Below are 26,793 nucleotides of genomic sequence, written 5' to 3' on the forward strand. Positions count from 1 at the left end.
GCAATGGTCAGTTTTGTGTCTTAATTATGAGAACCAGGTTACTTAATCAAACACTAATTGTAGGTGTTGCTGTAAAGGAACTGGGTAGATACAATTAACATCTACAGTTAGTTGACTTTACCTAAAGATAATCTTCAATAGTCTGGGTGAGTCTGATGCTATTGGTTGAAAGGCCTTGAGAACAGAATTGAGATTTTCCTGAGGAAGAAATTCCACAGTGAACTTCAAGGGTAACTCTTGCCCAGGACTTTCCAGCCTGCCTTTCCTGATGACTGGCTGCCATACCAGCCCCACAAGCATGTTAAGTCAACTCCTTGCACAAATCTCTTTATCTATCTACCTACCTGTCTATACCACCTATTCATCTATGCTACTCCTCCTATTTCTCTGATAGAATCCTGACATACCTCTTTTCCAAGTATGAGTAAGGCCCCAGACCCAAATCTCAGTGGACATTTGTGAAGTTTCATGGTAGGTCCCTTATATCCACCCTCCCCTTTGCCCCATACATACTTGTCTTAAGGAAAAGTCACATATGGTATCTAGTCCTTCTCTGTCATATATATGTTTTTATCTGTCATCTGGAAATTTTGTTTAGAGTATCAGCTACTGCATGTATACCACTTGAACTGCTTCTCAATTGCACAAGACCCTGGGGGCAAATCTCCCTTGCTGGGGAAATGTTTATTTTGTAGCAAGCAGAATATTAGGGAGTGCCCTTTTAAATTTTTTGCTAGAGGACTCAGAATCATAGATGTTGTCTTAGTTTTGGTCCTTCCAGAAGCAACCTCAGACAAGGATTTTGATGTAAGTTCCTGGGAAGTAACCCAATAAAGGCCAGAATGGGTGAGGACAAGTGAGAGGACAGGAAAGGGGTGGCACCCAATGAAAGGTTATCAAATTACCACTATGGGCAGCTTTATCCTCGCCTCTCTGGGGAGCTCTAGCTGACAGTGAGAATGTGCACTTCAGAATAATCTCACCAGAATGATGAGGGAGCTGGGGTGCTGATACACTGAATCTGTTTGGTCATTGAGGGCTGCTTCCAAGGAAGTACTAATTCTCCTGTACTTCAGCCCTATGGTACAAGTTTATGCGTCAGAGGCATCTTATAGCATCTGGAAGTCACGCCTGAGAGTACTAGGATTCCAAAACAGAGGAGAAATGGGTGAAGTGTCAACAGTGTCTACTGGAGGCATCAGTGTTTATTTGACCCAAAGTATCTAATGCATATCATTTATGATGATGTGTGAGAAGAAAAATGCTTCCTTAATGTATTAAAAAGGGCTTCTCTTCCCTAATATTAATAGTTTTCACTCAGTTTCACTAAAAGGATATCTTTCACGAACATAATGATGTATACCTTGTAAATTCTTTGATGATGACACTATGTTATAACCAAAAATGCCATTTTTCTACTACATTCTTGAGGAAGATTGAGGAATTTATCCAGAATGACATGCAATTCATTGCAAAATAAAACATGACTTCTCTAGACAGCTCAGAATATTTATAGTTGTTAAAGCAAAGACAAATATTTTGTTAAAATGCTTAACTTGTGAGTTGCTTTGACTTTGATGGAAATCTACTTTCTCCAACATTTGGTCCCTGGGTCTCAAAATGTTTATTCTGAGATGCAATCACTGTGATTTATGTCTTGAAGCTAGTTTCCATTGCTTGTGCTTTCTCTGTGATGTGCTTCTGAAAGGGCATCATGAAGTCATCAAAATCTACCTCATATGTGAACCTCTCCCGGCGCAGTTCCCTCATTCTGATCAGCTCTGCTGTCGTGGCTTCGGGACTCCAGATCTTAAACAAACAACCACATCCAGAGTGAATGTTAGCATGGCAGCCAATAAACATGCCAATATCCAGACAACCTTTAATCTGGTCAATTTAAAACTATCCAATTTACTTCTGGCAGGAGGAGAAGGGACAACAGAGGATGAGATGGTTGGATGGCATCACTGACTCAATGGACATGAGTTTGAGCAAGTTGCGGGAGATGGTGAAGGACAGGGAAGCCTGATGTGCTGCAGTCCATGAGGTCTCAAAGAGTCAGACACAACTGAGTGACTAAACAACAACAACAAATTTACTTCTAAGTCTATTTTAACTTTTATCTCTTACATGACATTAGTGGTTACGTGGGCGTCACTGTTTCTGATGGTGACTATTTGAACAACTGAAATACCCTTCAGTTACCTCTCTGATGGCCCTGAGGCCAGCTGCTGTTCATTCTCAGGATGTCAAAACCAGGAAACAATGGAATTAATAGAAAGTTTACTGCCGTTATGTCTTATGGGGAAGTCAAAATTATTTTCACAGTATGGGGCAGAAAGAGCTGGTGGCCTATTATTCAGCATGGTTTGATGAGCATTAGCAAGACCACTCTTATTCTCCAAATATGTCTTCATCTCTTTAATGTAGATGTTTAATGAAGCTATTTAATAGATTCAGTCTTAATTAGTATAAAACTCTCAAGTGAGATGGTGGTAGTGTGTAGAAAGAGGAAGGGTTGGACTTTAAGAAGTACCCAATGTTCATCGCAGCACTGTTTACAATAGCCAGGACATGGAAGCAACCTAGATGTCCATCAGCAGACAAGTGGATAAGGAAGCTGTGGTACATATACACAATGGAATATTATTCAGCCATTAAAAAGAATGCATTTGAATCAGTTCTATTGAGATGGATGAAACTGGAGCCCATTATACAGAGTGAAGCAAGCCAGAAAGAAAAACACCAATACAGTATAATAATGCATATATATGGAATTTGAAAGATGGTAACGATAACCCTATATGCGAGACAGAATGAGAGACAAAGATGCATAGAACAGTCTTATGGACTCTGAGGGAGAAGATGAGGGTGGGACGTTCTGGGAGAACAGTATTGAAACATGTATATTATCATGTGAAACAGAACACCATTCCAGGTTCGATGCATGAGACAAATGCTCAGGGTCGGGGCAATGGATGACCCAGAGGGATGGAATGGGGAGGGAGGTGGGAGAGGGGTTCAGGATGGGGAACACATGTAAACCCATGGCTGATTCATGTCAATGTATGGCAAAAACCACTACAATATTGTAAAGTAATTAGCCCCCAACTAAAATAAATAAATTTATTAAAAAAAAAAAAGAAGTACCCAGAGAAAGTATCTATAAAATTCAGTGACTACATGGCTACAAAGAATAGCACTGACCAAAGACAACTTCAATTGTTCAAGAAAAATTAAGAAGTCAATACAGCAAATAAAAATACAAGATATTGGAAGATATACAAATTGGACTTACTTAGTTGTAAGCAGTAGGATCTAGAAAAAGGACAACTTCAAATAACAACTGTAAAAGATAAGCTTTGGACAGTTGTTTGGGTGCTCTGCATAAAAAGTATTTGAAAAAAGATATTAGGAGTTTATACCACGTTACGATCTTTCTAAAGTACTTACCCTCTGTGGGACAAATGTGATATCCTCTTTCTTGGTATAACCACTGGTAATCAATGAATTGAGATAAACTACATTATCTTTATGCATCTTCTTTTCCTCCACTATGGCCGGTAGAGTGTACATTGCTGAAAGTGTTTCCTGGAAACGAGCAAAAAACCAAAAAACAACTATCAATTTCCAAAACCTGTGTATACTTTCTAATATTCTGAAGTTGAAAAAATACTACTATACAAATTATAATTTGAAATGAAATACAATATTATTATAACTTTGGGTGGGGAGAGATAACTCTTTTGCCTTGTTTAACTTAATTAGTATCAGTGAGAGATCACAAAAGTCTTCAAGATCCATCCTTGATCTGCGGCCATTATTAATCAGAAGGATGTATTCTTACTAAAAAGATAATGGTACATGTATTAGGAGCTGTAACTGATCAATCTTCCTTCGACTCTGGCTATCCTTACTCTCTTCCTCTATGCTTATTACTCTCTACCATCTGCCGATCATCCCTTCAACTCTGTCTGCTTCCTATCACCTCTAATCTTTTCCAACTTGATAATGTTAAAATTTTTCCTTCCTGAATTTCATCCCCTATCCTGTGTCAGCCAAAGATCTCGAGGGATCCATTTGTTTCCCTAAAAGAAGCTTCCAGTCTAAAAGTACTTAGAGCTTCCTGCTAAGGACAAATTCTTGATGTCTGGGAAACCCCCATAAACAACAATCTTCTGCTGATAATTTAGAGAGACTCAAACCACTCCAGATTACCAGGAACAATTTGGCACCTTTAAAGCCTTCTAGAGTCATTTTGCAGGATTATCCAAGTTACATATCCTAGGGTTCATAATAATAAAAATTCCTTGGGAGTTGGGTGGTAAGGTGGGTGGGGAAAGATTATGAAATCAAAATGAATGAAAATCATGCTTTACTTCTTTTCTCGTAATTGTTACCCTACACTTCCCTTTTGGGACATCTCATCAAATTTGTATAATTCATGTCTAAGTGCATACACTTCTAATACAAGTTCTTTTTTCAACATTCTAACAGTATTTGGTTCAACCAACTTGTTTTTTGTGTGGATTCTGTTTGCAATGAGAACTTTTTAGACTTTTCAGTAATAGGAAATTTCTTGCTAGGTATTGCTTTAGAACTATTGCCTATTGGTACTGAAAACATGGACCACATATTACTTCCTCATGAATTGTAACAGTAAGTAAATGGTGCTGCAGCCCAACCAGTTACTAATGAGGGGTCAACTGCTTTTCATACCTCTTCCTTCTTCATCTTGGGGACTTCAGTCTTTGCTTTGGGTGGTGGCTTGCCTTTTGGTTTTTTATTTTCTGCTGGTTTGGGCAAGTTATCCAGCTTTTCTTTAATCAAACCAATTATTCTACTGTCAGCATAAGCTTTTGCAACATCCATGGCACTATGCCCTGTTTGAAACATAAATTTAGAGTTTCATTAAACAGATTAATAATAAACCATGTAGCAAAATCTCAGCTCATCAGCTCTAAGCATATGGTACTAAGGGTGATTACTGAAGCCAGTGATATGTACAGAAGTCACAGACTGGTTCAGGTATTCTCTAAAGTGGCCCCAGCTCTAAAATTTTATCATTTAAAGTGTCATTTACCGGCAAAACCATTTCTTCTTATTTTGAGCATGTTTGATAGGAGAGGGTGGTAGATTACATTTTGAATATCTGAGTGCTAGTTCTCTTCCCACAGTGTGCACATCCCTTCATGTGTGACAATTTTATGCTTTCCTCCTTCCTGTGATGGAAGGAGGTATATTCAAAAAGTCTGGGGAAGCTGGAAGTCACAAGTACTCTATGCAGATGGCTGGATATTATGACCCCTGTTACATCCTCAGGCAGGCCTAACAATACTACCTGTGACTCAGAGGCAGCCTGAAGCAGCCAAAGCTACTAAAGCTACTTCAGATCAAAAAGAAGCAATGAGTCCCACTGTCAAAACACCTCTACTTATTCAAGCAGAAAATTTATGACATAAAGTAGGCTTCGCATTTACTTCCTAGAAGGAGTCTTATTTCAGGAATTACTGTTTAGCTGTAGAAGGAATCTAAAGTCTACAGGGGCTTCAAACTATGCCAATTATTAGAAACTGACAGCTAAAACACTGTGATGACTCAAACTGGTCATACTGCATACTGGTGTCGGTCTACATATTAATAGTATGGGCTCACAGTGAAGTAAATACAGGAATTAAACAGCAAATGTTTAGAAATTTTTATAGCAATTTTATAGAATTTTTGTCATTTGAATCCAAAGATTTTAAAAAGTTTGGGTTTGTATTTTATGGGGTTTTTTCCTCTTCATTTTTCTAGTAAATCATTTTTCATTGTATTTTACAAAAGTCTCAGTCTACAATGAATTACCAACATAGAGAACTGATTCTTTAACATTAGTGATTTGAGAAGCACTATGTATAAGACAAAGTTCCATAACACTTAACTCAGGTTAGTTTTTGCAACAGTAACTTAAGGGAAAATGTGGTCCTGCAAGAATAGATTTAGAAGGCTTGGGAATCTAACATAAATCCTCCTTTTCTAGCCCTAATCACCTATAATGAAACTCATACCTTTCCTATTCTCCAACTGGAATTTAGCACCAATGTCAAGTAGGTATTTTACAGTATCCAGTCTACAGCTCTCAATGGCTCTACTTAAGGGAGTTGAGCTGTTGATTGAAAGGGCATCTACCACGGCTCCAGATTTAACAAGAAGCTCCACAATATCTTGTTGGCCAGCATGGCATGCAAAATGAAGTGGAGTCCACAGAAAATTATCTGTTGCATTAACGTTAGCCCTGTAAAATGAGATAGATACACAAGCTAAAATTATGGGTTGATCAAAGCACTGGAGGCTAAAAATTCTAAGATTTCATAGCTTTATTAAGTTGTTCAACTGTAAACCAAGAAAGATTTGGATCAAGTTAAACTCTGTGCCATAATTTTTTTTGAACTGTGTTCTGCATTATATGATAGTCAACTTTCTTTGTGTATCTACACATTTAGTTTAGTTTAGAAGCTGCTTGGGTCCTAGGGGTTACAATTTTTGTTAGATGTTAAAATAAGGGAAAATTATAAACCTGGATCCAGTGAAGGTCAAAGTTGACAGGAAATAGAAAAGCTACATTATTTCATTTTGTATCTACTTCCTCTGTATGTTATGAATTTTTAAATGCACCATCATTGTTAAAATTCTAAGCAATAAAATCTATCAAAAATTTTGTATCAAAAATGGTACAAATGAACTTATTTACAAAACATAAACAGACCCATAGACTTCGAAAACAAACTTCTGGTTGCCAAAAGAAAATGGATAAATTGGAAGTTTGGGATTAATATGTATACACTACTGTATATAAAATAGGTAATCAGTAAGGACCCACTGTGTAGCATAGGGAACTCTACTCAATATTCTATAATAATCTATATGGGAAAAGAATATGAAAAAGAATGGATACATGTGTATGTATAACTGAATTACTTTTCTGTACATCTGAAACTAGCACAACACTGTAAATCAACTATGCTCCAATACAAAATAAAGATTAAATGGAAAAATAAAAAGCAAAAAAAAGCAAATTAATTCTTTCAATTTCATTAAAAGTAATTTATCATTCAGAAACTATAAAAATAAAATAAAATTTTAGTCCTGTTTAAAAATTCACTGCTCAAAACTTCAAATTATCATTAGTTGCTTTATGTTACCTCTTGATAATAAACACATTTGAATCTTTCTTTGACATTAAACATTATAGTAATAATAACAATATCTTTCATCAAGACTGCAACTACTGGACTACTAAGTGCTTTACATATTTTAACTCATTTAATCTTCAAGAAATTCTGTGAGCTGAGTTCCATTATAGCCCCATTATAAAACTGAGAAAACTGAGGCACAAAAAGGTTAAGAAAGTTACACTAGGTTATTCAGCAATGGTAAAAAAAGAAGGACTTAAACCAGAGAAATTGCTTCTGATTAAAAAGTTAAATAAAATGTCATGCTTTGTTATCTTACAGATATTTACAAATGAACCAAGGAAAAGGAAATGAAACACGCCTGGTCATTTAGTCATTATGTGCATGCTAAGCCGCTTCAGTCATGTCTGACTCTTTGCAACCCTATGGACATTGCCTGCCAGGCTCCTCTGTCCATGAGATTCTCCAGGCAAGAGTACTAGAGTGAGTTGCCATGCCCTCCTCCAGGGGATCTTCCCAATCCAGGGATCCAACCCAGTGTCTTATGTCTCCTGAACTGACAGGCGGGTCTTTTACCACTAGCGCCACCTGGGAAGCCCACTTAGTCTTATGGTCACCATAAAATTATTTGATTTGTTGGGATGCCCTCAAAAAAAAAAAAAGCAGATTTAAAAATGACTCCATGTAAAATGAATACATTCTAAAGATCTGTTCTACAATATTATGATTGTAGTTAACAATATTGCACTGTACACTTAAAATTTGTTAAGAGGGTAGATCATATGCTGTTTTTGACCACAGTAAATATTTTTAATTTAAAATAAAATAAAAGGCACTCCACATCATCTAGGTAAAGCTCTGAGACCAAATTAAAATTGTTTGGGAGGCCAGGGATACCCAATCATAAGGCTTCTTCTGCCCCTAGAGTGAAAACTTCCCAGCTTTCACTTTGGCATTGTTGTACATGCTCTTAACGTTCCCATTAGCCTGGTTCCCTGTATAAGGTCTATTTGTGATCTAGACTTCAGGAATGAAGCCGTTTCTTGCCACTATTTCAATTCTAGAGTTGAATGTTTCTTAGCCTTCCTTTCACTTCCTTGAAATGTGAAGGCTCCCAAAAATCTAAATACCACTCAACCAAAAGACATACCCTTTTTCAAGAAGAAACTTGACTGCATCAATGTTTCCAGTGGCACATGCAGTCATTAGTGGTGTCTTGTAGTAATTATCCTTCATATCCACAGGTATTCCTGATTCAAAAGCCTTTTTCAGAGAAGCCAGGTCTCCCGCTTTGGTGATAAAATTAATGTTTGAAAAGACCTTCCCTGGATCATCAATGTACCAAGCAGAGTCATCCTGAATGGGATGTTCTGGGGGGTGATCTCTGTTAAAGCGTTTGCAATCAGTTACATTCTTGTAGGTTTCGATCATGTAATAGGGTGGCCCACCGTCGCTGCGGTGTGGAAACACGTGGTCGGGGATGACACAGATGGGGAGGGGTAAAACAAACTTGCCCTTTCTGGTTTTTTTGGCCATCCCTTTTTTCTTTTTCTTAGGCCCATAGGATCCCAAGACATAAGACTTACTTAAATATCTGGTCCCCTTAAAGAACTCATTAATATTGACCCCTCCACCCCGGACTTTTTCATGAAGTTGCGCTATAGCAGCCAACTGCTCTGAGTTCACAAAATCTTGCCTTTCCTCCAGGGTCAGCACAAAGTCCTCCTTGGTGACTGTTCCATCGCCCCTGTCCACAAAGGAGAAGGCTTCCAGAAGGAAAGTCTCGTGTTCTACTGACCAATCATGAAGTCTCAGGAACAAGGGCGGATTCGGATTTTTGACCCCTGGCCTGGCCAGTTTATTAGCGATTTGCTCTGCCCGCCGAATTTCTTTGCTGGCTGCTTTGAAGCCACCTTCCTTAGCCAAGGCCCTGGGCGTTTTATGCTCCAGATTCTTCCATTTTAGGTCACATCCTAAAACAGGAAACATCATGATTATGAATGGTGCTGAGGCATCTGCCTGGGTTCACAAATGACATGCATCTGTTGTTGTTGTTGTTGTTTTTTTAATTTCCAGAGAATAATCAAAAGTTGGTCCCCAAATTATTTGTATATAGAGGTGAGCACAGTTAGTTATTATAATTACAGAATTAATCTATGATTGCTCTGTTCAAGGTTATGCGGCAATCTGGTTGGAGGAGAGTTTGAGGGAGAATGGATGATACATTTGTATGTATGGCTGAGTCCCTTTGCAGTCCATCTGAAACTATGATAACACTGTTAATAGGATATAATCTAATATAAAAGTGATTCCCTGTGGCTCAGTGGTAAAGAATATGCCTGCCAGTGCAGGAGATGCAAGGGACTTGGGTTGGACCCTTGGGTCGGGAAGATCTCCTGGAGAAGGAAATGGCAACCCATTCCAGTATTCTTGCCTGGGAAATTCCATGGACAGAGGAGCCTGGTGGGCTGTAGTCTGTGGAGTCACAAGAGTTGGACACAACTGAGCATACACACACTCAACTCATATATAAATTTAAAACTTTTAAAAATTTTAATAAATAAAAATTATTATTAACTTATATGCAGAGTACATCATGCAAAATGCTGGGTTAGATGAAGCACAAGCTGGAATTAAAATTGCAGGGAAAAATATGAATAACCTCAGATATGTAGATGATATCACCCTTATGGCAGAAAGCAAAGAGGATCTAAAGAGCCTCTTGATGAAGGTGAAAGAGAAGAGTGAAAAAGCTGGCTTAAAACTTAACATTCAAAAAATGAAGATCATGGCATCTTGTCCCATCACTTCATGGCAAATAGATTGGGAAACAAGGGAAACAGTGACAGACTTTATTTTCTTGGGCTCCAAAATCACTGCAGATGGTGACTGCACCCATGAAATTAAAAGATGCTGGCTCTTTGGAAGAAAAGCTATGACAAATCTAGACAGCATATTAAAAAGCAGAGACATTACTTTGCCAACAAAGGTGTATCTAGTCAAAGCTATGGTTTTTCCATTAGTCATGTATGGATGTGAGAGTTGGACCATAAAGAAAGCTGAGCGCCAAAGAATTGATGCTTTTGAGCTGTGGTATTGGAGAAGACTCTTGAGAGTCCCTTGGACCACAAGGAGATCAAAGCAGTCAATCCTAAAGGAGATCAGTGTTGAATATTCATTGGAAGGACTAATGAAGCTGAAGCCCCAATACTTTGACCACCTGATGCAAAGAGCCGATTCACTGGAAAAGACTCTGATGCTGGGGAAGATTGTAGGCAGGAGAAGAAGGGGACAACAGAGGATGAGACAGTTGGATGGCATCACCAAATCAAGGAGCATGAGTTTGAGTAAGCTCTGGGAGATGGTGAAGGACAGGGAAGCCTGGTGTGCTGCAGTCCATAGGTCACATAGAGTCAGACACAACTGAGTGACTGAACAACATTATGAACACAAAAACTTAAGCTATAATTTTTTTCTTTCTGTGAGCTTCAGTTTGGTGAATTTTGAGGGAGATATCTTTCCAGTGAATAGTATCTATCCCCAGAGGATTAAGAAATCAATCCTTGTAGATATTTGAAACAAATATCATATTAGAATACTTGCTAAGGAGGCTTCATGCCAAGCAGGAAAGAGTAAAGACGACATTTAAATTTGGAAAGAAGCTGGATTCAAACAGCTTAAGCAGGACTTTAGGCATCTAAGATGCTAACTGACTCTTGCTTCTTTTGAATGATTATGATTGTCAATCTGTGTAAAATCTTAAACTATGTTTTATCTGTATTCTCCATGAAATTCATGTAATTTATATTGACCTGCTGTTTTGCAGTAAGGTCATGTGAACAGCCTGAAAAAGTAATCTGCTCATCAAATCTGAAAGAATTCCAGTGTAAGAGTTGTGCAATTAGGCATTAAAATTCATTTTCCTTTTTTAGTCTCTGACTTAAAATGATGAGACCAACTTTATATGTAGGCATTCTCCAAATAAATAAGCTTTTCTGAATGCATCAGGGAGTCTACTCAGTGGTATCAAGAAGGCTGTGTTGTCTGTAATAAGTCTCTTGAGACACTAAAAACCCATTATAAGTCAGACTATGAAGACATTCGTTCTAGTGTTTTGAGTCTATGAGGCTCTTTTGTTGCCTTGCCAATACCACATAATCAAAAAAGATTCTCTAGCAATCAGTATCTCTAGCATCCAAAATGTAAAGGCAGCTGCATGTGAAAATATAACATCCCCCTCCAACACTTCATAATTTTATTCCTTATCAAAAAGAAAATCATTAATCATTGGATGATTAATGATTTCAGCATTAATACTTCTGGCATTGTAAAAAATTAAAATTTTATATGAAGGCTGGTATATTTACTAGTGATAGGAAAACTCAAAAAGAGTACTTGGGACAAAAAAATTCTATAATTTTTGTATTGGACAGTTTGAAGAATAGTGTGACTTATTGGGAAGAGGACCTGAGCCTTGTCTCCACAGTATAATAATTCAATAGTGTAATTCCATAGTCATCTTGAATATGCTATTTTTACTTAGCTTTTTCATTTACTCGGGGTGGCTGGGAGTTTATCTGCCATCTCCCAGTTCACTCCTGTATTCACCCCAGCACCAAGGATCAAAGGGTTTTAAAGCTGCTTCACCTTGCCTTCTTCTGCTCCTAGTTTCTTCCCAGTTAGCAATTTTGTGTGGAAGAAAGACCCCAACATCCCAGCTTAAAGATATGAAGGCATTTTCCTGTCCTTTTGATTTTTGTCTTCTCTTTTATCGTTAGTAAATACAAATCCATTCATGCCCTCTGTGATTTATGTTCCTCTGTTGCTGAGATACGTGACTTGTGGCTGACTGCTGTCAAAAGCCCCATGAGGAGATCCCTCCACGGGGGCTTCAGGAGAGCTAATCTAAACTCCCTTCCACTCCCTTGGACATGGCCTCACACTGCCTATGCTGCTAAGTCACCTCAGTCGTGTCCGACTCTGTGCGACCCCATAGACGGCAGCCCACCGGGCTCCGCCGTCCCTGGGATTCTCCAGGCAAGAACACTGGAGTGGGTTGCCATTTCCTTCTCCAATGCATGAAAGCAAAAAGTAAAAGTGAAGTCGCTCAATCGTGTCCGACTCTTAGCGACCCCATGGACTGCAGCCTACCAGGCTCCTCCATCCATAGGATTTTCCAGGGAAGAGTACTGGAGCGGGGTGTCGTTGCCTTCTCTGACACTGCCTATAGGGAGTTGTAAATTACTCCAGGGACAAGATCAGGAACAAAAGTGGAGCATATTGAGGAAGTAGTTTCTTGTGGGAAAAGAATCCAGCCATCATATTTAAGGACAGAAGAGACTACACCCAGGGACTTTACTCAGAAATGAGCATTTCATGGTGAATGGTTTCTAGTTGCTCTGACTGCCTTAGATCCAAGATTCTAAAGGTGGAAGTATAACTGATAATACTCTCATGTGGAACTAGGTCAGCCACATAGAACCTGATGAAGTAGTTGCACTTCCAAAGATGCTAGGAAACTCAAAACATTTTCAGACATTTGTTTCAGAAACAGTCTAGTCTTAGGAGTCTGCCAGGAGGATCAATCTTTTCTGCATCACCAGGCAAGGCCTTTGGTGAGCTCTGGCCCTGTATGTCTCAATATGCTTTCTCTGACTTTATCCCAGAAGGACGTAAATCGTAGAGTATATATTGAGGGATGTTTGCCCCAATAAGAAAAGAGTCAGCATATTAAAGTTGAAGAAGCTTGTCTCAATCTGGGCAGATCTCTGGTTTTTAGAATTACACAATGTGAAATATGAAGTGTCAGAATAATCTGCTGGTGGTGAGAGATTTGGAAACAAGGTTTGAAAATTGTCTCTTCAGAGACAGTTGATGAGGGCAAAAATTGCATTTGGTACATTTTCTGTTATCTCTTTATTTTATCTTCCCTGGGATTGGGATGGGTAAAGAATGTGAGCTTGTACAAGGTAAAAAAAAATCAAATGGATCAGTTACTACACCATTAGTTATGCAGGCATGTTAGTCTTATTTATAATGTTAGTGGTTACAGTATAGGCTCTTTCTGGTCCCAGTGACTTCAAAATTTCTGTGCCTGCACAGAAGACAGGAATGGGTAAAGAATGTGAGCTTGTACAAGGTAAAAAAAAAATCAAATGAATCAGTTACTACACCATTAGTTATGCAGGCATGTTAGTCTTATCTATAATGTTAGTGGTTACAGTATAGGCTCTTTCAGGTCCCAGTGACTTCAGAATTTCTGTGCCTGCACAGAAGACAGGAAAATGAAAGCACTTTTTCTGCTCTATTATAGAGCTGCTGAACTTTAAGTTTCTATTTCTCATAAACTGGAAAAAAATAACTCACTACCATAACATTCAGCATCATGCAGTTCCCTCTCTAACAAAGAGTTAATAACTTTGAATGTATGTTTAATTCAGTTCAGTTCAGTTCAGTCGCCCAGTCGTGTCCAACTCTTTGCGACCCCATGGACTGCAGCATACCAGGCCTCCCTGTCCATCACCAACTCCCGTAGTTTACTCAAACTCATGTCCATTGAGTCGGTGATGCCATCCAACCATCTCATCCTCTGTCGACACCCTTCTCCTCCCGCCTTCAATCTTTTCCAGCATCAGGATCTTTTCAAATGAGTCAGTTCTTCGCATCAAGTTGCCAAAGTATTAGAGTTTCAGCTTCAGCATCAGTCCTTCCAATGAATATTCAGGACTGATTTCCTTAAGGCATGTAATTAACACAAAATTAGTAAAAATATTTAAACTTAATTGGCTAATATTGCTATTTAAAATTTTTTAAAATATTACTATTTTAAGGAATTGTTGCTGTTTAGTTGCTAAGTCATGTCTGACTCTTTTGTTACCCCATAGACTGTAGCCTGCCATCAAGGTATTTTCCCAGCAAGAATGCTAGAGTGGATTGCCATTTCCTTCTCCAGGGGATCTGCCCAATGCAAGTATCAAACCTGTGTCTCCTGCTTGACAGGTGGATTCTTTGCCACTGAGCCACGTGAGAAGCCCATTTTAAGGAATACATTAAGCTATGCATAACATAAAGGAAACCCCAGTGGCTCAGTGGTAAAGAATCTGCCTGCAATGTAGGAGGCACAGGAGACCCGGGTTAAATCCCTGAGTTGCAGAGATTCCCTGAAAGAGGAAATGGCAATCTACTCCAGTATTACATGGACAGAGGAGCCTGGCAGGCTATAGTCCATAGCATCTCAGAGTCAGACATGACTGAGCAACTGAGAACACACACATACATAACACAGTTTATATTCTCAAATTAACAGTTATTTAAAACACACAGAAAAATCTAAAATAATAAATATTACTTATATTTCAAATGTTTCACTGAAGTTTTCATTTTATTTAATGCTTCTCCCCAAAATATTTCCCCCATAATTTAAAATTATCCAAAATGTTATCTTTGCACTTAACGTGATAGTATATTTTCAAAAGTAAAATAATTAAGAATTCGGACTAAAAGACATGGTTTCTAGTATTTGTCCTTTTTTAGACTGCTGCTGCTGCTGCTGCTAAGTCACTTCAGTCATGTCTAACTCTGTGAGACCCCATAGACGGCAGCCCACCAGGCTCCTCTGTCCCTGGGATTCTCCAGGCAAGAATACTGGAGTGGGTTGCCATTTCCTTCTCCAATGCACGCATGCATGCTAAGTCGCTTCAGTCGTGTCCAACTCTGTGCGACCCCACGGACAGCAGCCCACCAGGCTCCTCTGTCCACAGGATTCTCCAGGCAAGAATACTGGAGTGGGTTGTCATTTCCTTCTCCACTTTAGATTGATATTTACATTAAAAAATAAAGCATCTTAGTAATTGGTTGAATCATAAAAAATTCTCTGTAGATTTTTAATAATAATCTAAAAATACTTGAGAAAAATACTAGGTCAGATTTATGATTTAACAGAAGATAAATAAGAAAAAAATTTAATTTTCTTTCTACATATATATGTGAGATAAGCAACTGATGTTGACAAGCTGAAATTCTCTGCTCATCTACAATGTGGGAAAATCATAAGTTCTTTAGACATGAAATTGGTAGACAATTTACCTCGCTGAGCTATATATTTACAGCAATCTGCAAAACCACCCATGGCAGCATAATGAAGTGGTGTGTTGCCATTCATTGCAATCAACCCCATGTCTCCATTGTATGCAAAAAGAAGCTTCAATATCTGCAAAATAAATAGTGGATATTGGAGAGGAATAAGAATGTGTGTTTACTGACTGAAAACTCAGAACTAGATCTGTGCTATCTAGAGTGTCAGTTTGAGTTAAATTGAAATGAATTAAATAGAAAACAAATTTTAAAAATTCAGTTCCTTACTTCCACTAGCCATAGTTTAAGGACTCAAAAACCACATGTGTACTGTAATTGTACCATATTGTGCAGCCAGATACAGAACATTTCCATCACTGTTAGAAGTTCTAGAGCAGGGATCCTCAACCTTCAGGATCTAATGCCTGATGATCTGAGGTGGAGTTGATGTAATAATAATAGAAATAAAGTACAAAATAAGTGTAAAGTGCTTGAATTATCTTGAAACCACAGCCACTCCCCACTCCCCCCACAAGTCCGTGGAAAAATTGTCTTCCGTGAAACTGGTCCCTGGTGCCAAAAATGTTGGGGACCATTTATCTAGAGTATAGAAAACTCTATACTCAGGCACTACCATTTTGGTAAATTTAGGCAACTTTAGAATGCATCAGACAGTGGCAAATCAGGGTAGCAAATTCTTTACCAGACAGATATGATTTCTACGGTGGTGTATACTTTTATTGCAGGTAAGAGACCCAGTGACAAAAGTAAAAATAATGTTAGAACTCAGAAAAGAAATTTTAGATATAATTCAGACTTTAAAAATAGGATAGCATTGAGTTCTATTTTGTTTCTGCAGTATCACTATATGTATGAGATATCTTTTGCTGATATATCCAGATAATCAGAATACTCAAGATTTAAAAACTTAGGTGTCATTGAATGTACTTAAACATCAAGGAGATGAGATTAGGCCTTGTTCTCCCCCAAATCAGATCATCCTGTATTGTGAAAATTCTCGTATGTAATGGAGTCATAAAATAGAGTAGTAGTATGTGGCAAAACTTTTCAGTTGTCGTAACTGAGAGAAAAAAGTGAAAGTGTTAGTCGATCAGTTGTGTCTGACTCTTTGCAACCCTGTGGGCTGTAGCCTGCCAGGCTCCTCTGTCCATGGAATTCTCCAGGCAAGAATACTGGAATAGGTTGCCATTTTCTTCTACAGGGGATCTTCCCCACCCAGGGCTCAAACCCAGGTCTCCCACAGTGCAGGCAGATTCTTTACGGTCTGAGCCACTAGAGAAGCCCAGTTAAGAATAGAGAAAAACATTATTAGTAATGTTAAAAGAGTAAATTAGCAAGAAGGTAAAGCTGAATAAAGAGCTAAAATAAGCCTTGAAAGATAATATCTGGCATAAAATACAATTCTGGAATTATTTTGGAAAACCAAACGCAGAAAAAAATCTATCAGTGTAACTTACACTATATTTTAAGATGCTGAGGAAAAGAAGAGAATATTTTTTAGCAACAAATTTTAGAGAATATAGTAGATTATTACATCAAAAAAGCCTCCTTTGGCAGCAAAGTGTGCGGCATGTTGTCTGTCATTGTCAAATGCATTCACGTCCCCTCCTCTTTCCAATATCCCTCGTACTAGTTCTGTCACTCCCTCTCTTGATGCTTCCATTAAAGCCGTGCGACCTGTGGACTGGAGATGAAACAGACCAGATGCTCTTTATCCCTGTTATACTAAATGACACGTTCAGTATAAATATGGTCTAAATCCATTTGGCCTTAGAGTCACACTGACGTGTTCAGTTTTGTACTGTTCTATTGGTTTCATGTAACAAACAGGAAACATGAAGTCAGTAAAATGGGTCAGTGTCCAAAATGTAGAATTCTATAATCAGAGTCAAGGTCACACCAGATTCTCCTATGAGAACATCATGCTAAAAAGTGCAGTTTCTTGCCAAGAAAGTAGAGCAAAAATGGAGAAGAGAGGGTAAAACATATGCTAAAATTAGGCTATAGGTGTTTTCTAATGAGAAGAAAATCTATTTTTATTGTTGGAAAATGACAATTAAAAGAAAACTCAATAAAATTAGCCAAGTGAGGAGAGGGAGTAAAATAATTAAGGGAAACAGCAGAGCTACATATTTTCTTTAGAAGATAAATTTTTATTAGGCACCAGGAATATGTTTTCTATTTCCTGTAATTATCTTTTAATATTGTACATAATAAATACCAATCTTTCAAACATAATAAGGAAACAGACCATAGAATCATGGTCATGCCATATAAAGATAATGAAAGTCTATAATTTTAAAGCATTTTGAACAGAAATGAAAAGTCTGTAAGCTAACAGGATAATTTTACCACATTCAAGTGAAAAAATACAATAACAGGACTCTAATTGAAAAAAAGGAATATTTATAATCACAGAAGAAGTCTTACTGTGTTGATAGCATTTGGATTGGCTCCTTTTTCCAAAAACATCAGGCACACATCCTTAACATCATGTGCTTCTTCACAAGCTCTAAGGAATATTGGCTTTCCTTCACAGGTACAATTGTTGACATCCGCACCATGTTCCAAGGCAATCAGTGCACACCGATAATGCCGCTTAGTAGGTAAAATGCAGTAAAACAAAATACCTGCGGAAAAATAGAATCCCCAAAAAACAGTTAACTTGTAGTCCCTCTACATTTGAATCAGATAGGAAGGAACAAAGAATAATTTTAAAATTCATAATTAGCTAGTTGAAGGTGATAGAGTAAAGGCATTTATGCCTTGGTTTTCTCTCTGAAATCAACTGAAACCTCTGAAATCAACTGAAACAGCAAGACAGAGACACCAAAAAGGAAACCTAACTGCTGATAAGAGCTAGAAAACAGTCATAACCAAAATGTGACAGGATCTTGTTTGAGAAGAATCTGCATGCTGGAATGTGAGCCCCTGTTGACCCTGGGTATTTGGCATTCTGCAATCTATACACCAGTGTCCTTCTCACAATATGCAGGAGTGTGTGTGCCCGAGGGTTACTGTGGATCCCTGGACCCCCTTCGAAATTGCAGAGTGGCAAGGGAGATAGTACTGAATGATGAAATGTGTACACCAGCCATGTTTACAGGAAGCAGGCTGTCCGTACAGTTGCAGTGAGAAGAAAAAGTACGTGGCAATTTGTTCACTGAAGAGAGAAAAATGCTAACTCTTCATATCTGGTATCTGTGACATACAGACCCTCAACATACTCCATGTTAAAAATGTACTACAGACCAGGGGTACTGTGTATAAACCCCGGTCAGAGTTTTAAGAAACTCAAGTAAACAGCAGCCAAACTCCAAACTGACTTTGTAATGACTTCACTCTAAAAACAGACTTCATTCAAATAGGAATAGTAACCAACAAAAAACCAGCATACGACCTATGAAAAAAGATACTGAAAGAAAAGGAAAGGAAGCTCACAAACATTAGGCAAAAATTATATACTCAAATAACTATACCACATGAAAATTACTGACCCATTACTGATAACAAAAATTTAAATATAACTTTTTCTGAAACAAAATGCAAAGGTAGACCAAACCAAAAAGATAAATAGAAGGACAAGATGAATTTGAGCAAGTATATCTTAGAAAAGAAATGGTAGAGAAAAATAAAACCACTAAAGAAATGAAAGCCACATGGAAGCAGGAAAAAGGAGAGCAGACATTGCCAAAACCATAGTCAGGGACATGGAGGAAAAACTTGAAAAAAATCCAAGAGTTTAAATGGTCTAGAAAGGCAAATAATATTTAACATGTATGTAATTGGTGTTCAATAAAAGACCAAATGGAATAGAAAAATGGAGAGATATAATAAAAGAAAACCCTCTTGAAGTAAAAACCTAGATCTAACAGAGTATACTGGATCTCAGGAAAAAATGATTAGGAACAATCCAGAATATGTGCCTAGACAAAACTAGATAAAGAAAGTGTCCTGTGAGCAGCCAGTTAAAAATTCAAGCCATTTCTAAAGAAGAAATGTCAAGTTTGGCTGCAAGACTTTGGCACAGCAACATTCAGTGCTAGAAAATAAGCAAAGGAGTTTTACAATGTCACTTGGGAAATAAAACAGGGAGTTTTTAACACTCAGTCAAGCAATTGTTCATATATAAAGGAGATGAACATATAAGTTTAAAGATGCAAGAAATCAAAGTATATAAGCCCAAAGGAGTGAGCTAAACTAATCAATGACAAAAATGAGTCTAACAGAAGATCAACAGGGAATATGTGACTAAAAGACCTCTGATAGATGCTGAATCCCTTCAATCATTGAATCAAACTCAATCACTTTGGGAATTCTAGATACAGAAAAGAAAATTGTAGTTCACAATAATGCAGAAATAATAAGGAAATTTAACAAAACTTGTAGGGAAGAGAGGAAAGAAGAGAGTTTAAGCATTCAATTTTCTTTATCTTTTATTGCTGGAGTTTTGAGATATTATTAAAAGCAGATAAAAGATATGAAAAGAATCATTGAAAGAATTAAAATGATTATAATTTACTAAAATTAGATACTGGAAGGGAGGTGACAGGAAGAATTCTTGTACCAATCTCATCTTTCATAGAAAAATACCAATGAATACTGTTTAGTGTGCTGATTTGATAGACAGAGGTTTATGTATATGTAAAGCTGTCAAGTTAGCCATTAAAAGAACTAAAAACAGACCATTAATTTTAGAAAATATGAGAAGGAAGATATACACACATATAACAAAACAAAGATCATATGGACCATAGAGAAAATTATTTTTATATGTATTTATCTGTGTATTTACATAAATTAAATATATTATGCTTTTATAGAATAAAATAAATGACAGTTCTGTGGAGCATCTAGATAAATGTAAATTGGATAAACTCTACCATTAAAATAAAAATACAGTTTATGTGAAAATCAAAACTAAAATATATTTCATATAGAGATGCATCTGAAATAGTTACTCAAACAGTTAAAAACAGAAAGATGGTCAAGGACATGTTGAAAATCAAAGACAGAGAAGTCATAGCAGGCAAGAATGAACCAAAACAACAACAATGCAAGAATTCCAGATTTTGTTGTTGTCATTGTCGTTGTTTTGGTTCACTTTTGCTTGCTATGACTTCTCTGTCTTTGATTTTGCATTTTCAACATGTCCCTGACCATCTTCCTATTTTTAATTGCTTGAGTAACTCTCATTTTTAAATTTTCATTTCATGTATTTTTATTTTAATGGGAGAGTTTATCCAATTTACATTTATCTCAAAGCTCCATAGAACTGTCATTTGTTTTATACTATGAAAGCATCACTTGCACCATTCCCCCACCTCCCTGGTCCACAGAAAAATTGTCTTCCACGAAACCAGTCCCTGGTGCCAAAAATATTGGGGACCACTGCTGTATAGAGCTTTGAAAGGCTTCTGTTATTTTTTTTTTAAATAAAAACATTAAAAAAAAATTTGACTCATGAGTGCATTAAATAATTAAATAGTTGTTCCTTTTCTCTGTCCTCTTCTCTTGTTATAAGCAAGTCATTTACCAAATACCATGTCCACAGAGAGTTATGAAAGCAGATTCTGTTCCTGTCAGAAAACATTAATTACTGGTATAAAATGGGATTCATTTCTCTAATGTGGGACTGATGTTAATGGCTTTATACTTGAAGAAATTCTTTGGAACAACTGATTAAATCTACCAGTTTATATTAAGCCTGGTGGTAATTTTCTTAGTGATTTTCATGAGGCTGCATCACCTCCTGCCATAACCTTGAGTTATTTGGACAGGAAGCTCCCAAATCGTGGTCTTAAGATGGGATTTGGGAGGGGAAGAGTGAGACAGTGCTGTCTCACCTGAATAATCACAGACATGCCATATTTCTATGATTAAGTCATATTTCCAAATATATTTTTAAAACAACTAATAGAAGTTGGAGCTATGTCAGAATCCAGCTTAGTTCCCCAAGTTCCCAAATGCAACTACTTTCTACATAGACTGCTCTTGAGAGCAAAACCCTAGCTCAAGTATTACTTGAGGTTCTAACATGTAAATTTCTAAAGGGATTTTATATTTTACAATAAGTGATTATGATTATGGAAATATCAGTGTGTCATGTTGAAAGTTCTCCACATTAAAAAAAAAAGATTAATTCTAATATTTTTTTCTCAATGAGAAAGTTATCAGAACTGGTTTTCCTAAGAAACATCTGCACTGTTTTCAAATTATGGGAAGATGTAAGAGTGAGAATCTAGCCTCTCACTACTACATGCCATGAGTAACTCCCTTCTAAAGACTGAAAGCAAAAAATGCATTATATTGACTTCTAAAGTTTGTAAGAAAAAATGCAAATCGAATTGCATTTACTAGATAGAATGCTAAGAGTTTTTACCTTTTCCTTCGTTATCAACAATAGTCATATCGGCTTTTGCTTTGGCTAATATTTCCATGGACAATTCGTGGCCCAGTTCTGCAGCCCTCATAGTCGGAGTACAGCCCATTTTGTCTTGCACATCAGGGTGAGCACCAAGGCTCAGGAGAAAGCTGACCATGTCGATGTCATTGGAAACTGAGGCTAAGTGCAGAGCACTGTTTCCATTGACTGGATCTGTGAAATTGATGAGTTCAGGATATCCGAGCCTGGTCAACTTCTCTATCTGCTTCTTGTCTTTGTTGCAAACACACTGAAGAACTTTGTAGATCTGCAGGTTTTCAAGTCTCTTATCTGCTAAAGCCATATTTGACCAGCTTCTTGCAAATGCCTTTGTGGGCCAAACCAAAAATGACAGCAGCAAAAATCAAAGCAAAACATATAACTCAAAGTTATTTTTTTCATCTTTACTTTGACTAAATAGTATTTTAAGGCTTCCCTAAGAAGAGATGTTCTTTCTAATGAAACATTATTATCATAATTTATTGCAACTAATTTCATGAAAGCAGAAATTACACATAAGCACAAAAATACTCAGCTAGCATAATGTTAAAATATTTCAAAACAAATCTTCCATCATAAAGTAAACTGGGTATGCAGTTTTCTTATTATGTCATTTAATCATCTCTCCTTGACACAGCCTTACTGTTTACCCATGAGGAAGGTGAGGTCAACTAAACTGCCAAACTTCCCACTACCATGCTCTGTACCAGCACATCTCCCACAGTGTAGACAACACACAGATTTCAGCAGTTTAAAAATGCTGTAAAGACTGTGTAGAAATGTGAGCTGCTCATTATAAACAGGAATCTCTTGAGCTCTGTGAAATACCAAAGATGTGATGGATGATTCCTATTTTATCTTATGTAGGAATGAGGCAGGTAAATGATTGAGACACAACTGTAACTTTTCATGAATAATACCACTAAGTTGCAATGAGCCTTCTAATGCATCACTTTATCTCTTATTGATTATTCAATTCCAAAAACAATATTCAGAGTCAAGTAGTAGACCACGTTGCTGTTGTTTGGTCGCTCAGTTGTGTCCGAATCTTTGTGACCCCATGGACTGCAGCACGCCAGACTTCCCGATCCTTCACCATCTCCTAGAGCTGGCTCAAACTCATGTCCATTGAGTTGGTGATGCCATCCAACCAACTCGTCCTCTGTTGTCACCTTCTCCACCTGCCTTCTATCTCTCCCAGAATCAGGGTCTTTTCCAATGAGTCGACTCTTCACATCAGGTGGCTCAAGTACTGGAGCTTCAGTTTCAGCATCAGTCCTTCCAATGAATATTCGAGACCAATTTCCTTTAGGATCAACTGGTTTCTTCTTGCAGTCCAAGGGACTCTTAAGAGTCGTCTCCAACACCACAGTTCATAAGCATAAATTCTTCGGCATTCAGCCTTCTTTGTGGTCCAACTCTCACATCCATACATGACTAATGGAAAAACCATAGCTTTGGCTAGACAGATCTTTGTTGGCAAAGTAACGTCTCTCCTTTTTAATACACTGTCTAGGTTTGTCATAGCTTTTCTTCCAAGGAGCAAGCGTCTTTTAATTTCATGGCTGCAGTCACCCTCTGCAGTGATTTTAGAGCTCAAGAAAATAAAATCCGTCACTGTTTTCATTGTTTCCCCATCTATTTGCCATGAAGCGATGGGACCAGATATCATGATCTTAGTTTTTTTAATGTTGAGTTTTAGGCCAGGTTCTTCACTCACCTCTTTCACCTTTATCAAGAGACTCTTTAGTTCCTCTTCACTTTCTGCCATAAAGGTGGTGTCACCCGCATGTCTGAGGTTATTGATATTTCTCCCTGCAATCTTAATTTCAGCTTGTGCTTCATCCAGCCAAGCATTTTGCATGATATACTCTGCACATAAGTTAAATAAGCAGGGTGATAATATGTACTCCTTTCCCCATTTTGAACCAGTCTGTCATTCCATGTCCCGTTCTAACTGTTGCTTCTTGACCTGCAAACAGGTTTTGCAGGAGGGAGGTAAGGCGGGCTGGTATTTCCATCTCTTTCAGAATTTTCCACAGTTGTGATCCACACAGTCAAAGGCTTTAATGTAGTCAATGAAGCAGAAATAGATGTCTTTCTGTAATTCTCTTGCTTTACCTATGATCCATTGGATGTTGGCAATTTGATCTCTGGTTCCTCTAACTTTTCTAAATCCAGGTTGTACATCTGAAATTTCTTGGTTCATGTGTGGTTGAAGCCTAGGTTGGAGGATTTTGAACATGACCTTACTAAGCATGTGAAATGAATGTAATTGTGAGGTATGAAATTAAAAGACTCTTGCTCCTTGGAAGAAAAGCTATGACCAAACTAGACAACATATTATAAAGAAGAGACATTACTTTGTCACCAAAGGTCTATACAGTCAAAGCTATGGTTTTTCCAGTAGTCATGTATGGATGTGAGAGTTGGACCATAAAGAAGGCTGAGCACTCAAGAACTGATGCTTTCAAACTAGGGTGTTGAAGAAGACTCTTGAGAATCCCTTGGACAGCAAGATCAAACCAGTCAATCCTAAAGGAAATCAACTCTGAATATTCACTGGGATAACTGATGCTGAAGCTGAAGCTCCAATACTCTGGCCACCTCATTGGACAAGATCCTAATGCTGGGAAAGAGAAGGCAGGTGGAGAAAGGGATGACAGAGGATGAGATGGTTGGATGGCATCGGTGACTCAATGGACATGAGCTTAAACAAACTCTGGGAGATGGTGAAGGACAGGGAAGCCTGGTGAGCTGCAGTCTGTGGGGTTGCAAAGAGTCAGACATGACTGAGTGACTTCTACTTCACTTCACTTCCTGCCCCTGGAACCTCTTGTTCCCTCTGCCTACAGTGTTCTTTGCTCAGAATTTCTGTTGGCTGACATTCTCACTACTCAAATTGCAGCCACAATGTTACATCATCCTTTTGGTTTATTTTCTTCACAATATTAAGTGAAACATTTCTATATATAACATCTAGAGACCTAAAAATATAGATATATTCCATTTATGTACTGTGTATCTCTCCCACTAGTAGCCAGTCTTCATGGCATAGAAGCTTTATATTTTGATTATCATTGTCTCTCTATCACCCAGAATCTGACTTCTATGAGGCAGTCAATAAATGATGACTGAAGGTTAAAAACTTGAGTGGAAGAAACAAAGAAAATGCCTAGGTTTCTGGTTTGAGCAACCTGCGTCTGAGATGGAGTACTCAGGATGTGATCCAGATTGGTTGGGGAGTATAGACGGCTAGGCTTTGAACATGCTGGGGATGGGAAACCTTATTCAGGCAGTGATCTGAGCCTGGTACATGAGAATAATGAGGTTTTTGGCAGTTGCAGTCAGCCCATGACCGGGTGAGGGCAAGGAGGAAGGTGTTCCAGTAAGTGGCCACCACAATAAGATTTGTGCTGGGGCCCTTCTTTTCTTCCTCTTCTTCTGCCTGCTGTTTATATTTTGTGCTTCCTCTTTTGCTGTGGAAAGCATCAGCTATCACGTGGCATGTGGCTTTAATGTTCTGCTTGCTGTAGCCCCTTTGTTCCCTTCTAATCTGTTTACAATGTGTGATAGACTAGGAATTGATGAGGCAGTTTGTTAGAACCATGTGTATAAATAGGCTCCCAGTAAGTCCCAAGCTGCTTGAGAACTCATCCTCTTGGCCTTTGTGGCTTGGCTTGGTGACATTTATTTTCACTGGCATTTATGGATCGTTGCATTATTATTAGCCTTTTCTGGTTAGGTGCAGGGTTGTCCTACTTCATACATACATCACATACAGAATAGGATAAGATGCTCCTCTAAAGCTTATTGCTTATACTGAGTTGATGCAACCTCATTTGTGAGGATAGAGACATCCTTCAGTGTTGTTTTTGAGTGCAATGCCCCTACAAATAACTAGCAGCATATGGCAGTGTCCAATTAAAATAGAAGGATGAATTAAACAGCCCATTGGTCAGTTTTATGGCTTGCACCTCTCGGCTAAAGCTTGGAGATGCTGAGGAGAGAGCAAATGCTCTCTCCAACTGATAAGACTGATCCCCTTAGGGGAAACAGAAGTCCTGCCCTCGAGTCCTGGGTTGCTTGTAGATTGTATAGCCTCTCTGATCCTCAGGAGGGTCACAACATACACACACATCTCAGCACATATGTGTGGCTCTGGAGCATCTTGGCATACCCCTGTCTAAACATTCCTGTGGACAATCTCAAAAGGCAGTGGAAAGAACGGAATTGAAGTTCAAATTGAAGTTCTTGTTTGGAGTCTGGATATTCTGAAATCATATGGAAATCTACAGGGTGTATGTGTCCAGGTGCATTTTTCCCTTGTAGGGAGAGATCCACAGAGCTCATTAACCTCTCAAAGGAGCCTATGAGGCAAGAGTGATTGGTTAGAAACAGGAAAGGTACAGTGAAAAGGGTGCAGGATTGGAAACCAGATCTGTTGCCCACCGCCCCCCTTCCCCGCCCCGCACCTTGAGTTTCCTCCTCCGCAACATTATCTATACAAAGAAGTTGAATAAACCTTGACAAGTCACCTACCTAGTTTGTGCCTTGGTCTCTTTATCTGTGAAATGGGGATAGAATACTGCACACTTCACGGACTGTGTGAAGCAGAAATGAGATCAGCTTTGTAAAGAATTTAGCCAAGTCTCTCCACACAGGCTGGCCATGAATAAATCAAACATCTGTGGGTTTCAGCTCATCCATAAGCCAAGGTTTACATTTCGGGTGTTCTTTACTGTCCCCTACAATTTTAAGTCTCAGAAGAATCTAGACAGGAGGGAGGGTATGATGTAATTTCAAAAGAAAGTCCAGCTGACAAGGATGAAGGTGTCGAGCTCACCTCTTAATCTCCCCGAGGATCAGGAGCCAAGGATGTCATCGCCCCGACGCGCCTCCTCTCGAGGGGGCGGGTTTTGGCGCGGGTCCCAGACGCGACTCTGGGCTCCCCCAGCACGGCTTGGGCAGCCAGTCGTGAATGGTGTCCCTTTGGGCAGAGCAGGCTAGCAGGTACGCGGGGCAGCGGGGAAGTGAGTGTGGGTGTCCTTGGGCTCCGGACCCGCAGGGGGCGAGCGCGCGGCCAGGTCTCCGCAGGGG

The 26,793-nt window shown here is 38.4% G+C and overlaps 1 protein-coding gene across 7 annotated transcripts; it reads right to left on the minus strand.

Annotated features, from left to right (window-relative positions):
* Window positions 1-1,495: 1,495 nt before the first annotated feature.
* Window positions 1,496-26,786, minus strand: ANKEF1 (ankyrin repeat and EF-hand domain containing 1). 7 transcript variants are annotated; one of them, XM_081560968.1, is made up of 12 exons: window positions 26,540-26,786; window positions 26,236-26,466; window positions 21,652-22,021; window positions 17,700-17,899; window positions 16,804-16,953; window positions 15,261-15,384; window positions 8,872-9,148; window positions 8,326-8,559; window positions 6,051-6,277; window positions 4,720-4,883; window positions 3,454-3,591; window positions 1,496-1,809 (listed from the first exon to the last, which is right to left on the minus strand). In XM_081560968.1, exons 3-12 carry the CDS (start codon window positions 21,995-21,997, stop codon window positions 1,651-1,653), a joined length of 2,019 nt encoding a protein of 672 aa, XP_081417094.1. In that variant the 5' UTR covers window positions 21,998-22,021; window positions 26,236-26,466; window positions 26,540-26,786; the 3' UTR covers window positions 1,496-1,650. The 7 variants fall into 7 exon arrangements, with proteins under 7 accessions (XP_081417094.1, XP_081417093.1, XP_081417089.1 ...); XM_081560967.1 differs by lacking the exon at window positions 26,236-26,466; XM_081560963.1 differs by having other exon boundaries at window positions 8,326-9,148.
* Between the last annotated feature and the right edge of the window lie 7 nt (window positions 26,787-26,793).

The sequence above is a fragment of the Giraffa tippelskirchi genome, chromosome 13 (genome assembly GCF_054371585.1).
Source record: "Giraffa tippelskirchi isolate mGirTip1 chromosome 13, T2T-mGirTip1v1.2.pri, whole genome shotgun sequence".
NCBI lineage: Eukaryota > Metazoa > Chordata > Mammalia > Artiodactyla > Giraffidae > Giraffa > Giraffa tippelskirchi.

Bases quoted from the DNA above. Each gene is read 5' to 3' on its own strand.
- ANKEF1 (XM_081560962.1), bottom strand. From the start codon at position 21,997: ATGGCTTTAGCAGATAAGAGACTTGAAAACCTGCAGATCTACAAAGTT. The intron at 17,900-21,651 runs GTAAAAACTCTT...ATTTTTCCGCAG, and splicing joins TGTTGATAACGAAGGAAAAG to GTATTTTGTTTTACTGCATT. The intron at 4,884-6,050 runs GTATGAGTTTCA...TGTTTCAAACAG, and splicing joins CCAGTTGGAGAATAGGAAAG to GGCATAGTGCCATGGATGTT.